This window comes from Sesamum indicum, linkage group LG12, assembly GCF_026168435.1.
Source record: "Sesamum indicum cultivar Baizhima isolate 11 linkage group LG12, ASM2616843v1, whole genome shotgun sequence".
In the NCBI taxonomy this organism is placed as follows: Eukaryota; Viridiplantae; Streptophyta; class Magnoliopsida; order Lamiales; family Pedaliaceae; genus Sesamum; species Sesamum indicum.
The window spans coordinates 17834814-17849890 of record NC_142668.1 but is presented as its reverse complement, the minus strand read 5'-3'; the positions used below and the strand labels follow the sequence as shown (position 1 = coordinate 17849890).

General features: G+C 32.1%; 2 protein-coding genes across 2 annotated transcripts; one reads left to right on the top strand and one right to left on the bottom strand.

The window, feature by feature from the left end:
- On the top strand, positions 1–2371 carry LOC105175713 (uncharacterized). Its single transcript, XM_011098259.3, has 5 exons — positions 1–266; positions 1071–1238; positions 1632–1871; positions 1954–2013; positions 2108–2371. Exons 1-5 carry the CDS (start codon positions 150–152, stop codon positions 2210–2212), a joined length of 690 nt encoding a protein of 229 aa, XP_011096561.1. The 5' UTR covers positions 1–149; the 3' UTR covers positions 2213–2371.
- Positions 2372–7595: 5224 nt separating this feature from the next.
- Positions 7596–9253, bottom strand: LOC105175712 (gibberellin 2-beta-dioxygenase). The gene is made up of 3 exons (XM_011098258.3): positions 8686–9253; positions 8212–8563; positions 7596–8111 (listed from the first exon to the last, which is right to left on the bottom strand). The coding sequence occupies exons 1-3, from the start codon at positions 9090–9092 to the stop codon at positions 7860–7862; spliced, it is 1011 nt and encodes a 336-aa protein (XP_011096560.1). The 5' UTR covers positions 9093–9253; the 3' UTR covers positions 7596–7859.
- Between the last annotated feature and the right edge of the window lie 5824 nt (positions 9254–15077).

Below are 15077 nucleotides of genomic sequence, written 5' to 3'. Positions count from 1 at the left end.
AGACCTAAATGAGTGAATAAAATGGTGGTAGGAAGAGGCGGGTACGGTTCTTTCTAGCATTTTCTATTCCTCTCGGGAGCAGGATATAAGCCAGTCATCGTTGCTGCTATACCCATTTCTTTCCGGCGGAAAGATTCAGGAAGAGTCGGATGGCGAGCAGTGAAGATTTTGCGCTGGACTTGGAGGAATTGAAGCAGCTCCACGCCATCGCCAAGAGGCCTCGCGTTGTTTCTCTTATTTCCTCCGAGATTCGCAACTTGGAAAAGGTTTTTCTTACTTTCATCACTTCATGAATTCCTGTCTGTTTTCGATTTGATAAGCCAGCATCTATTTCTGTGGATATTCTGATATGCCTATGCGGAACTGGAGGGGATCATGATTGTATTTGAAATCCCATTGTTGTTATGCTCTTCTCATAAAAACATGATTGGCTGGAAAGATTCTTGTATATGTATATATATATATATGATCGTTTCCGTTTGACGATAAAATTTGTGTCTATGATATGCTTGGAAAGGACTGCCTTTCTCTGTATATGGATTTTCTGGATTTCGAGAATGACTGAGAAATTACTGGTGATAATGGCGACTTTTTTCTGTCTGTCTTTCTTAATTATTTTTAATTATTATGCCTTCTCTATCTATATGTGTGTGTAAACAGTAAGAATTCTAAGCTTGTAGTAGGTGACGTTTGAAATATAGATGATGCCTTGCCTGATGAGGGAAACTTCTATATGGAATTTTATATTTTTGTATAATACATAGGATAGTGCATAGAGCCATTGTTACGTCGTGTGTCTCCTTTTCGAATCATCATGAACGAGGTGCGCATGTGGACAGTGAAAGATGAGGGATCATGTTTAATTAGTTTGAGGATATTGGTTTAATCTTTAGATTGCGCACCTAAGGGCTCCCTCCCTCGGTCGTGCTCAGGTGTTTGTACTAGATGAACGTTTCTTGGTACAATGAAGTATTTGCATTAAAGTGCTATCGTTCATTTTGAAAATTTCATTGGAAATTTGCTCTTCTTCCCTCTTTATAATACTTTAATTTTGTGATTTTCTTTTTCAGTTAACAAAAGAAGCTGAATCTGCACCAGCTCCTCATACACCAGCTCCAGTTTCAGCTGTCTCCACGGCAACTCCAATATCAAGTGCCCCAAAGGCAGCATCGAACCCATTGTTAACTTATGCTACACTTGGCTCCTTCAGCTGGGATCAGGATAATGATAAATTGAAGGTAGGATGCATATTAATTAACACCTCTTATGCTTTTAATAGAAGTCTTTCTTATCCTGTTCGTTATCTAATTTCGTGTGATTAGTTGGGCATAGAACTTTGATCGAAATTTATTCTATATCTTTGAGAAAATTTAAATCCTTTATGTCTCCGCCATTCAAATTTGAGCATCCACCATTCAATTTGAACATCCACAACTTTATTGCTCTTGAAGATTCCCTGTATAAGTTTTTGTTTTACCGATGTGAAGTTCTTCTACTGTTAGCAAAGATTATATTGTGTTATTGCATTTGAATCATTTTTCAGCACGTGCTGATTGCATTAGCTTACTATGTTTATCGCGCACCGATTCTTGTCTTTGATATACTTTTTGTTTTTTATTTCTATTTCTTAGATTTATGTATCATTGGAGGGGGTTGATCAGGAGAAGATTGAAGCTGATTTTAAGCCAATGTCTTTTGATATCAAATTCCATGATGTTCAAGGTAAGAACTACCGTTGTGCTGTACCTAAGTTGAACAAAGAGATTGTACCTGAGAAATGTAAGGTACTTGTGAAGCCTAAGAGGGTGGTTGTCACCTTAGTCAAAGCTTCTAAGGGGAATTGGTTGGATTTGCACTTCAAAGAAGATAAGGTAATTCCTCAGTAATGCCTTGACCTTCAGATGTTTAACTATGGCGGTATGGTGTGTTAACGTGTGTTTTATGATATTACAGTTGAAGCCAAGTTTAGACAAGGAGAAGGATCCAATGGCTGGTATAATGGACCTGATGAAGGTATGGCTTAAGCCGATACAGTCACTAATTCTCTCTTCTAAGTTGTTTTATTGGTCTTCCTACACTAATTCAAATATCGATCATTCGTTTACAGAATATGTATGAGGAAGGTGACGAGGATATGAAAAGAACTATTGCTAAAGCATGGAGTGATGCCAGATCGGGCAAAACGGCTGACCCTTTGAAGGGCTATCCCTGAAAGCAAATATTGGAAATCCAAGTTATAACATGGATTGTAGCTAGCTTCCAGAGATTTTGTTGGATTATTTTTTCCTGGCGTATGTCCCTTTAGAATCTTTATCTTGAAATAACATTTTGCAATCCAGTATATGTTAAATTGCATAGTCTTTGACGCGGATGTCTTTTGTGGATTCCGATGATCATGAATGTTTGGTACAGTTTGTTGCCAAAATGGGGAGCCCTGTGCGCCTTCTCGACTGGTGTCGAAGCAGGCTCGTTTACTTTCAGTACTAAATTAAATGAGCCATAGGATTAATCTTAAAAAAATAAATTATAAAAAAGATTGAGATTAATTATAAATCGTTTATTTACATGTATTGTTTCATTAGGATAATATTTAGTAGTGTGTTTACTTTGATTTATACATATTGTGTGAGTGAGAAATTACTCTAGAGCTCTTTGTGAGATATTAAGTCAAAAACCTCTATAGAGCTCCAATTGCTGCACGACAAAGGGCTGAAGGCTTTTCTACCTCTAATCTCAACATTTGTTCATCAAATACAGCACATAATGCATGCAAGATTTAGCATCCAACAAGTCCTACGTTTTGCAACAAAGTATGTAGAGAAATCACCCACATGCAGAAACCAAAGTTAAAGAGACAAAATGCATCATTCAGCCACTGACCAAGTATCCGATAATTCCCAAAGTTTTTTGGCATAAATATATTGCAAATATGAAAAAGTCAAAATGACCTGAAACCAAGCAGCTCAGAGCAAGATTATGGTGATTGCAGAAGGGAAAGAATCGTCAGATTTTGCCTCAAGGAATACGTAATGAATTAGGGAAAAAATAGAGTGCGGTCTGATAAACAATGTTCAAGGCAAATATACGGGTTTAAATTACATAAAAAATCAAATTACACTACATATTTACCTTGGAATTACATAAAATAACTGTAAATTCGCTAAAACCGAATTAATATTTCCGGAAACTAAAAACTTAGCATGCCCAAACGCCTCACTGAATCTTGTATTTAATTAATCGGTTCATTTTTATAATATCGCCCATATTGGTATTTGGGTTTTGGTTCTTTGGTAAATCAATTTTTTTAATTGAAAAATAAAAATATATATATGAAAAAATTAGATGCTACAATATACACTTTTTGGCTTTCGGTAAGTAAAACAATAAAAAAAATTAATTGATTTAAAAATATGTAAGAAAAGATTAAATATAATATATATCAGTGAACCAGAATATTTGTCATTTTATACAACATCGCAAATTCGGAACTAAAAATTAAAATTCAATGAACACCAAATCTTCGTAAACATGAAGAATTCCGAATTCAATTGATTTATCAAACTGTCAGCCCTATTTTGTATACCGTAGATTAATTACATTATAATTAAATATCAAGTACAGTGGCAAGGCAAGTCACTAGAAACTGCAAAGTAAATGCAACAGTTTGGATTCAGATTTTTTTTTAACGAGAGTTTTTGTACTCGAATTTAGATGTGTGTGTAAAAAAGACAAAAAAGGAATGTTAGAATCGAAATCCCAAATTTGGAGACATTTTCCGGAGAATGTATGAACAGTGTCCCCCAATATGGGTTGGCAAAATAAAGCAGGAAGGTGTGGACAATTAAGTCCATTTCATTACATCATTATGAACACATGTCAACTAATATTCCCGAAACAAACCGACTCTCTCCCTGAAATTATTATGACTTTGTAACATAAAAGGGCAGCATCCTCCCAACTAATTACATCATTATCAGAACAACATCAACTGCTGTTGTTCTTTCATGTTTCTCAACAAATTCAATGAACTCCAATCTGCATTTTCCAATCGATTCTTATAATCATTTGGGTAGCAAGCAAAGAATCAAATTCCAAAATGACCATACTTAATATCTTGATTGCGGATTAATGGTAATAATTGAATTGTTGTGAAGATTGATTAGAGCAGCCTTGTCAACAGATGTCCATGATTTTTCGCATGATGTTTTATAATGTTACGGAAAAGCATGACAGAAAAGATAATGTCCACCATATTTTATGCAAAAGCAAAGGGAAAAGTGGGGCAAAAAAAAAAAAAAAAGAGGATGTATTTAGCAATATATATTTATTTTTACCACAATAATAATTTTAAAGCTTTAATTATTAATAGTGACAACATAAATATATAGATACTCGACGTGAACGACAGGAGCTAAGGAGAAATCCCATAGTAGTATGTATGATGATGAAGTCAAAATCCCAAGTCTAACCAGAATAAGATTGAGCAGATCTTGTTGAAGAATTTGATGCATACCTATATATTATAGGGCACTGCTCAAAAAGTGCTTACACAAGTTAATAATGTAAGATTCTTTTGTTAGTTACAAAACCAAATACTTTAATGTAATGAAGTTAAAAGGAAACTTCCCTTTAATGTCTCCAAAAGAAGGTAAAATTTTATACTATATGATTGCTTTTCATTCCTTTCTTTCTTTTTGTTCTTTTGTTGAGGAAAATATTTACTCTCATCAGTTTAAATCAATTATATGACAGATTTAATATACTTATTGTGCGATTGGTGTACAGTTTAAGAAAAATTGTCAATTACACACACTTGTTGCGTGATTGATTTGATTCGATCAAATTTAATTTATATGAGAATATTCCGTTGTAGGATGTGAAATAATCGTGTAGGTCTATGACTTGACCAAATGTTGCTTCTCAAACTGGGCAACTAATTAAACGTCAATAATTTGGTGGTTGAAACCAGCAATTAGGTAACATATGATTCTGATTATTATTAATAATAATTTGACCAAACGGATTAAATCGAATTACACGTATACAGAATTAATTGGAGAATAAAGAATTGCAATTTGTAGTTTTTGAGGGGCTCAAAGTCAATTATCGCATACTTTTTTCATGCCACGGGTAGGTGCAGGTCTCAATCTAAGGCGAATTAATTTGTTTTCAAATAATTAGTAAGGCGGATATATGTATTTATTTGAAGGAAGGGATTTGATGGATTTATAGAAATTGAAGTATCTTAAAAGCAAGAGAAAAATAATACATGACTGACTTCACCAGAAGAATAATCATTCAAATTATTAGGATTTAATATAATTAAAAATATTTCATAATTCCAGGAATTAAAGTGATTAGATTTGGGCAATTTTTTTTTTTGAAAATAAAAAAAGTGGTTTTGGCACTTCCTGAATTTAATGTAATTGCACGAATACTTCTTATTCTTTATAAATTATAAGTACACTCTCTACTGAATATTGTATCTTTAAAAACCCATTGATTACATTGCACAAACACCCCTCTAGGGATGTACCTGTAATTTTATAAAGGGTAGGGAATGGAAACATTACACTAGCACTCTCTCGAAAAGTGTATACCCATTTTAATATATATATTTTAATATTTAATGTAATTTATTTCCTGTGAAACTGCAAATAGACAGATTATCCCCCTATGAAGAAAAAAAATAGTAATTTATCCCATGTTTAACGAGGTAAATTGCTAAATACATAAGGGTAAAGGGTAACTTGCCCATTTATAATATCATACTTGCATTTAGTATTCTCTTATTTAATTTTTTTTTGGATAAATTATTTAATTTACTTTATAAAAGAAATTAATTCATCAAAAAAGAGAAAAGGCTGGGGATTGGGTATTTTTTTTACTTAGATGAGTTGGAAGTAGATAATCAATGGCTGATATTTCAAAAGTCAGGTCCAAAGAGAGCATGTTGAAGAATCTTGGGAGAGAGACTGCCTGGACATCTTCTTCATGTTGGACGTCCTTTTCCTTCAAAGTAAACCTGTTAATGTTGTAAGAAGAAAAAAAAAAAAAAGGTAAAGGAAGAATATATAATCAAAGACAATAATTATTATATATCTTGATTTGGACACTGTCCCCATCAATTTCAAACAATTGGTAGGTACCACTGCTCATTTATTAAGGCCCATTTATTGTAACCTAACCTATTTTAAAGGGTGTTTAGGTGAACTTATAAATTCTTCAAAGTATGTTATTTTGAGAAGTGTTTGTTATTTTTTTAAAAAAAATTAAAAATATAATATTAGGAGCGTTATAAGCTTTTTTAAATTAAAAAAAAAAAGATCGATCCATCTCACTTTTTAAAATATTAATAAACTCTTTCATTTTTTTAATGGTCACATTAATTATTAAATTGCTATAAGTAACATTTTATATCATTAAGCTATACATTCTATTTTAATCTAAATTTTTCGGGGAAAAAAATATATTTTTAGAAAATAACATCCAACATCTTATAAAAATTTTAATCAAATACCCTCTTAGTCAACGAAAATTGGTTTTAAATGGACGCCTATATATGGTTCTATTCATTATATTCTCCGATAAATTAAATCATGGGTTGATGAACAATTTAAGGTTGCTGATAAAATGATGTATAGGGGTTTTGATATAGTGAGGTAAGAAAATTTGAAGTGTGAAGGCTTTGTGGGTTGTAATAGACAATTTTGAGTTGAAATAACGTGGAAAAGGAAAACTCCAGTTGAGATATAACTCCATTGTTGTACCATTCAAAATTCTTCCTTTGAATTTCAAGTATTTAAATCCATACTGATTAACTACTGAATCTAACCAAGTCAAACCACAAGTACAAAAACTAGCAACAGAAGTGACAAAGTGTACAGTTTAAGACACATTCTCCTGTTTGTTGTCTAAAAGGTAGCCCCAAATGTTTGAGAGCGCAAGTTTCATTTTCCTCCAAGGAATATGCCTTCTGTCACTCAATACTCATTATTAAATATATTTATATTTAAAATTTATTATAAAAATAGACTACCACTCCCATGTAAGATCAATACTCAAACCTATACTTCTTTATTAATATGAAGGACTTTTGTTTTTTTTTTATACCTGAGAACTCGTGACTGCTGATGGAAAATGATTTTCCCGCAATAAATGAGTGGGATAATATTAGACGGAACAATTCTAATTTAATTAGATGAGATTTTATTGAATTTGGATAAATTATATAATAAATCCAGTACAGTTGTAGTATAATTAATATATAATTTTAAAAAATAATTAACTACACTTATTATTTAGTTGATTTTTATTTGGAAAAAAAAATAATTTGAATAAAAAAATTGTTATTAGACAACCGAAAATAGCAAATTGTGTAGATGATAAGGCAAGCAATGATATCCAGTGCATGTGGGATTGAATGTATTTGGGAAGAAGATAGGAAAAGTGAGGGAGTATGTATGCCGTGATGAGTAGTATTGTTGATGTGACAAAGGGAGCAGAGCAGAGCACAGCCACTGCCAACCACAATAACCGCCACATTTAAGGCGTAAGGTTGAGAAATTGGTCTGAGTTAAGCTAATACAGAAGAGTCAACAGAGATGACAACATTTGCATTAATACTAATTGAAGGTGCAGTTGTTACAATTAAACACAAAATGAGAAGTTAGGTGATGAAATAAACCTGGGGAACAAAATTAAACCACAAAAAGACTAAATATTTCCCACCTAAGCCAAAGTCTATTGGGTCAACCCTTGAGAAATTAAGCTGTTCTGGGAGTTGGGTTTCCGAGGATTTGACTATTTGATTAAAAGAACAAAATATAAAAAAGGGAAGAAGAAAATATTAAGACAGACTATTGGGCAGCAGATTTCTCAAAAAGCCCCAACCTATAATCACCCAACCTTGTCTTGTAAGCTGACTTCTTGTATTCAGACCATGTGAATTCCTTGTACCCACTTTCTTCACCTTCTTCCATTACTGAAGATAAAGGTGTTATCTTTTCACTCAAAGGTGGTCCTCCAAAGTAGATCATTGACACTCTTGATTTTAAACTATTAGCCAACACTCTGTGCTTTACGCTTCTGAACCTCCCATTAGTCATTACCTACGTACAGTCATTCATTCATTAATTAAATAAATTATACAGACAATTAACCTCGTATATGTACATTTAATATATATATATATATACATATTATTATTACCTGCAAGGAATCACCAACATTGAAGAAAAAGGAGGTGTGATCAGGTGGGACTGAGACCCACGTTCCATCTCTGAGGCAGATTTGCAGGCCTGATGTGTTGTTTGATCTTACAACAGATATTATTTGTGGGTCTGTGTGTTCTCCGAACCCAATCAAATTTCGACCACTCAATGCTTGAAGCTGATCTGGGCAAGGTGGATAGCGGTTTAGCCTGAAACAAGAGTCACTTTTCTCATCTCTTATCAGCCTGCTCAACACCTCCCTATCCCCCATTCCCAATTCATCAGCTATCATTTCAAGAACTTCACACGCCATATTTCTCACTGCACAAACATACTCCTTTACAAGACACCTGCCATCATATATATATACATAAAAGTTGTAAGTATTTGTTGACCATCGATCATCGCTGTTAATATAATTAACATGCAAGAAAGTTTGATTTATATTAAGTTTTTTTTTTTTTTTTTTTACCTTAAAGTTTCTGAAATTCCTGGAACGACGGCGTTTGCATTCTGTGATATGACTTCAGGGTTGGTGCAGAAGAGAAGATACTCAACCCAACCCACATCACCGTTGATGCCGATCTTCTTGTTACCGTAGCCAAAAGGGTTAGGAGGCCCGGATTTCTCCTTCTCCTGCTGGGGTGATTTGAAGAACTTAACGGCCTCCGCCTCTAATTTGGTCAACAACTCCATGGAAACGCCGTGGTTGATCACTTTGAAGAACCCCAACTCTTTGCAGGCCTCAACTATGAGATGTTTAGCATTAGGGTCTGCAAGGTCTACAACTGGGATGACGGTGAAAATGTTAGACGCCGGCATGCATGTCTTGATCTGGGCGATGTTATCAAGATTAATTGGCTGAGATAGAACCACCATCTCTGTCGACTGTGATGTAATCAACTAATGACTTTACGAGAGAGAGAGAGAGTGAGAATTTGGATGGATGTGTAGGTGGTGAGAGGGGGTGATGGGCTTTATATAGAGGAGAGAGGAGATGCAAAGTGTTGATGCATGGAAGAGAGGGATGAGAGGGCAGAAGGCGTTGTAAACTATAGAGAGACATCTGGCTTTGTACTTGCACCAAGTTTTTACACTACCGAGGGCGAGCCGGAATGCCTTCCTTGTCTAAGAAACGTTCAAAGACAGGAGAAAATTAAAATTAAAATGAAGTGGGTCATATCACGATTTCACATTACATCATATGAAAATGGAAAGTGCGCTTTACAGCAACATGCTTTACTAATAATCACTAGTTTTTCGGTTCAAATCCATTTTCATTTGATATCAATTTCATGAATAGTATGTATCTTTTTCATATTATTTTTGTAAAACTTTCTTTTCTAAAAAATTATATTTGTTTTAATAGAAAGAATTTATTCTTGGGCAAATATTCATATAGCATTTTGATTAATGACATACAACATAATCTTCACTTGCTCATCTTTAATTCTATCTTTTTATCAATTTTTATCTCTCTCTCTCTCTTTTTTTTTTTTTTTTTGGTCATTAACATTTGGTTAAATTGACATTACATCTTCTCAATAAACAAGAGGCTTGAGTTTAAGTCCAGATCCCAATTGCAATAATTAGAAAAGAAAATAACTTATATTTCTTCTAAATTTCTTTTTTGGAATAATTTTTCATAAATTTCTTTTATTTTTAATATATTTGATTTATTCAATTAACAATATATTTTTTAAAATAAGAATTAATTGTTTTAACAAAAAAAAAAAAAGTAATTGCGCACTCATTTGAGTGCTAGGGATCAAACTAATTATGCATGCACATACATGTGAACAATTGTCCAAAAATAAATTATAATTTTTCTAAGTTTATGTACGAGAGACTAAATTACACTTAAAAATAAAAGTGAAAGGCTAAAATATTCTTTTATAAAGAAAGAAATTTTTTTTATAGGGATAATATTAGAGAAATCATCCATTGGAGGAACTAATTTAAGGTGAGTTGAAAAGATATGAATCATTTTAAAAATTAAAATTAAATATAAAAAACTAAAATGAATTTCATCCGTAATAATGTATTATTTGTTTTTTGTATATGTTTCGTTTTTAACGCGATCATATATATATATATATATATATGTACATATTCATAGATAAGGTACTTTATTCAGACATATGGACTGAATTAGAAAGACCAATTAAGAATCCTTTGTACAGCTTCTTATTTTTCTTTGGGAAACTACATTATGATTCCTTCTATAATTGATGTACCTTTTGTTGTATATATATATATATATATGTCCATCACCAAATTTAATAATTCCTCTAAATTCAACAATAAAATAATAAGTTAGTTAACTGTCGTCAAATAAAAAATATAGGATAATATCAAGCAACACAATAAATAATACTATCCATTGTTATACCACTATTATTCACTCCAAAATCATGCTACAACTCATTTAATTATAACTCCACTTGCATCTTATAAAATAGATATATTTACTCTTCCTGAAATTTTGTATAATTATACATAAAATATTATATAATTTGAAAATTTACACTTATCAGAGGTTTATTTTTGTCTAATAAATAAGTCTTTCTATCAATCGAAATTCAGTTAATTTTGATTAATTGTGGAATTTATTTATTAGACGGAGCAAATCTTAAGAATTTGTTAAATTACAAAGAATTTATGTATAATTATATAAATTTTTTTAAAAAAAGAAATATAATTATTCCTATAAAATAAAATAAAATGTTGTCAGTAAGTCAATATTTTTTTTCTTTTTTTGAGAGGGTCAGTAAGTCAATTATGAACCTCTTTATATATGTCTCATGTCCCCAGCGTCGCCCTACCCCTTCCCCTACCCGTACTCCCCCACGGACCTCCTTGAAAGTACACGTTGTGGGATACACCGCAGCTTTCTCACCTAATTACTGCACATAAACCCTCTTTTTTGTCCCTCGTAAAACCAATTTCTTGAAAACAGAGAAAAAGTACAATAGTAAAGTTGAAATGTAACAACTATAGTATTTATTAACTAATATATGTTTAGATTCCTTTTGGGTAATTAATGAATATATATGAATTCAATAGTTACTTTTTCATACAACTGAGGACGTGGTGAATAATAATTAGCTACTTGTGTTCCTCATTAATTGTTAAATACTCATTAGTTGATCTAATTAAACCAGTACCAAATTAAGCACATCAATATATAACTCTTGGAATCCTCAAACCTTAATTAATTTAGTGGAAATATTAACTATATGTATATATGTTTAATTAAATCAATTCAATTAATTTGTATGCATGGTCGGTCGGATTTAATTTGAAATTCGCTCTACCTATATATTCTCGTACCATTCTACCAATAAGCTTGCCGTGATTGCTAATATTATATAAAGTTTATTAATAGTTTTCATTACAGTGAATATATAGTAGTTAATGCAAACCTGAATTGGGGTGCCTATATATGGGCAAATGGCATTAGTATAAGCTTCGTTTAACCTGAAAAATTAGCATAAACCTACCTGCTACATATGGGACGGCACCTCTATTTTAATGCGCTTATGATTACTATGAGTGGGTAATTAAATTGCAAGATATCACCAAAAGAGTTTGTGATCGATATATAATTAAATAGATAGTTGTTATAATTATTTATGTTATATATATTAATATAGAGATACTTTGGAATAAATTCATTGATACCAAACACAAAGGTTTGTGCTTTTGTGTTATGTGCGACGTATGAATATATATATATTTATGTATGTATGTATGTATGTGCGCGCGTTTGATTCTGATAACGGCCAAAAAAGAGATGTTAATTTTAATTAATTATAAAACTAATGATATTAATAGTATTAAGTAGGACAGTAGTGCAAAGGAATTTAATTATATGTATCCGACCGACATAACATCCGACAACCGCAACGAAAAGAGGAATGTGATTCAGATTCTCCACTCCTCATCAAAACTTGGGTAGTTGTATGAATGTGATGAGTACTACATATGTAACAAGTTTGAATCAGAACATTAATTAATCATGTCTCATCCCATGTCTTATATTTATTCATGACACGTTAAGCTTCAATCAGGACATATATAATTAATCCCTCGCATTCAAAATTAGGTAATTAAGGTGACGACACAAATTTTCTATGGAGTGATCATAAAAAATGATGAGCTTAAATTAAACTTTGTGGATCCCCCTTAGTCTCTACATATATCATATTTGGAAGCATGCATTCATATTCCTTAGTTCCACTATGCATTTGTAGTTTCTTATGAATCAAATGATAAAATTTGAAATACGATGGAGGTCAAAATTAACTCAAAAGTGAATATGATGAGAAGAAAGGAGAGAATTTTATGGTGCTGGAGCCTGCAGAGTGGAGTAGTCATTGGTCTGGTCCCGCAACATTGGGATCAGGATTTTCACGGCTGTGCATAAATTGAGATTGAGGCCAATTACTATTACTAAAAAGGAGAGATATGATAATTGTAATGTAGAGAGGCGGGAACGCTTAAGCTAGCAATAAAGTAACAAAGGGAGGGAAGTGCCTTTCCTGACTCCTAGCCAGTTTCCCAGTAGCCCAAAAGCGTTAGGGGGAACTGGCATAGCTGAGGGGAAGGTGCTTCTCTCCCAACCAAAGAGCTATGGGGAGCGAGTGATCCTCGGGTAAGGAGCTACGATTAGCTAATTGTTCTTTTAGTGCTTTAATAGCTAGCCAATGCCTTTTAGTCTTGTAGCTAATTCCAATAAGGTTGTAGCTAATACACCCGAAGGGGATGTAGCTGGCTACTGCCGCTATTAGTATCACTTAATTTGTCTTAAAGATGAGGGACCTTGCCTCAAAAAACACACAATATACTGATAGGTCCACTGCTACTAAAGTAATCTCCCATCCTATACCTACACATATAACACCCCCCCCCTCCCCCTATTTTATTATTATCTTTCATTTCTATACTAAATATTAATTTTTTCATTTTTGACTCAGCTTTTTGCAAATATATTTAACTTTTTCTTTATTTTTCATATTTATCAATTAGGACAAAAATTCTCATTATGATGACGCAACCGGTGCGATGATGTAATCATGTATTAAACCAATTGTATAGAGATGATTAATTTTATATCTAACAAACATGTAGTGGTCTACTTCAATCCCGTTTAGACATATGCACCTTTAACTAAAAATAAAATAAACCAATAGAGGGGCTCTGCATAAATATTTTTCATTAATGATGGAAAACTTTATTATTTTAATTATAAATGCATTTAGGAGTGATGGACGGGCTTGTTCAGTACGTATATACTATGGTTATGACGAGACACAAAATCAGATTATGGCACAATGCATCATTAATGATATTAATAAGAACATGGAACATTTCCATTTCCTCGTACAGTAGATATCATAAATTAATGCCTATGTCTGTGCAATTTCGTTGTATATCACCAGTAAAATAAGAATGATTAGAGAAAAAAAATTTGCTTTCAATTCCTTAAATTTCACAAATAAGAAGCCTTAATTCTTAATCTGTTTTAAAAACATGTACTTAATTTTAAGCAATGTATATACATATATTTAATTGAAAATATGCAATAGTGGCATCCAAAACACGTTACACATATGCATGTAGGCGATGCAAGAAACATAAAAATAACAGGTGTGAAAGTATTACATCTGACTTGAATTTTCTTTATCTGCAATAAACTCTATCTTTATCTCTCGGTTTCAATGTCTTCTTCCATGGAATGATCACTTTTTTTGCTACTGCGGAAAGAAAGCAATGGTTCAGACTTCTTGGACTAATCAAAATCCAAGAAGGAGGTTTCATTCCTGTCAAGATTACAAGATAATAAGCTTACTTTTTTCCCTAATCAATTTTTTTTAATTTTTCAATTGAATTTAGTTTTGTAGGGAGAAGGGTCAGCCCAATCAGCATACAAGCCACGTATGCAAGCCATTTACTCTCCCATGTGGCATGACACGTGGTTGATTGGCTGAAAATTGGACCAACTAATTTACACGTTGGCAAGTTTCAGTTAAATTTAAATTTTGGCCAAAAAAAAAAAAAAGTAGAAAACCCTCAAACAGACTAAATCTAATCAATTTTACAAGTTACTAAAGTTAATAAAAAATGAGCATATTTATAAAATTAAAACTAAAATTAGACATATTTAACGGATTAAAAAAATATTTTTCCTTATATATATATCAGGGTATTTGTTGATGCCGCATGGATTCCCAGCATTTGGCGGCCTATCATTTTTCATCAATATTTGCTTTCGCTTTCCTGTATGATTTGGGCGGTGGAGGCCAAATCACTATTGAAAATGAAAACCATGCACACACGTGACAAATTGTCTCATTAATTTTTCCACACTCCCAGCTATTACGGTGGCTATCGCCCCCCTTTTTCTTTCTTTTTTTTTCTTTTTATAAATAAATTAATATCCTGTAATTGTATAACATAATTTTACGTCAATATTAATTAAAAAAAATTCCATACGTAGGCTTTAATCATATAGAATGTTTAATTAATATGTCTTTTCTTCATAAATTTGATGCCATAAAAATACACTTGATCCAAGAGGCACTACAAATAATAGAAGATTAGTTTAAAAAAATCAATTGATAATTTTAGTATTGTTATTAATTATATATTTAGCAAAAAAAATATCTATTTTGTTAAAATAATGAATTTTATAATTTTAATAATTAATTACTATAATTTTTTAAACATTATTGTCCACAAGAGTTAGCGGAAAAAATATGTATAAAGCTGTACTAAATACAATTAGTGGCATACTTATAGTCACGATTTAGTAACAATGAATAATAGTTAAAACTATACTATTTTGGGTTATAGATGTAT

What these genes read in the sequence shown, in the direction of transcription:
- LOC105175713 (XM_011098259.3), top strand. Translation starts at nt 150, where the DNA reads ATGGCGAGCAGTGAAGATTTTGCGCTGGACTTGGAGGAATTGAAGCAG. An exon ending in AGGATAATGATAAATTGAAG is followed by an intron (nt 1,239 to 1,631) that starts GTAGGATGCATA and finishes TCTATTTCTTAG; the next exon opens with ATTTATGTATCATTGGAGGG. An exon ending in GTATAATGGACCTGATGAAG is followed by an intron (nt 2,014 to 2,107) that starts GTATGGCTTAAG and finishes ATTCGTTTACAG; the next exon opens with AATATGTATGAGGAAGGTGA.
- LOC105175712 (XM_011098258.3), bottom strand. Translation starts at nt 9,092, where the DNA reads ATGGTGGTTCTATCTCAGCCAATTAATCTTGATAACATCGCCCAGATC. An exon ending in GGAATTTCAGAAACTTTAAG is followed by an intron (nt 8,564 to 8,685) that starts GTAAAAAAAAAA and finishes ATATGATGGCAG; the next exon opens with GTGTCTTGTAAAGGAGTATG. An exon ending in ATGTTGGTGATTCCTTGCAG is followed by an intron (nt 8,112 to 8,211) that starts GTAATAATAATA and finishes GACTGTACGTAG; the next exon opens with GTAATGACTAATGGGAGGTT.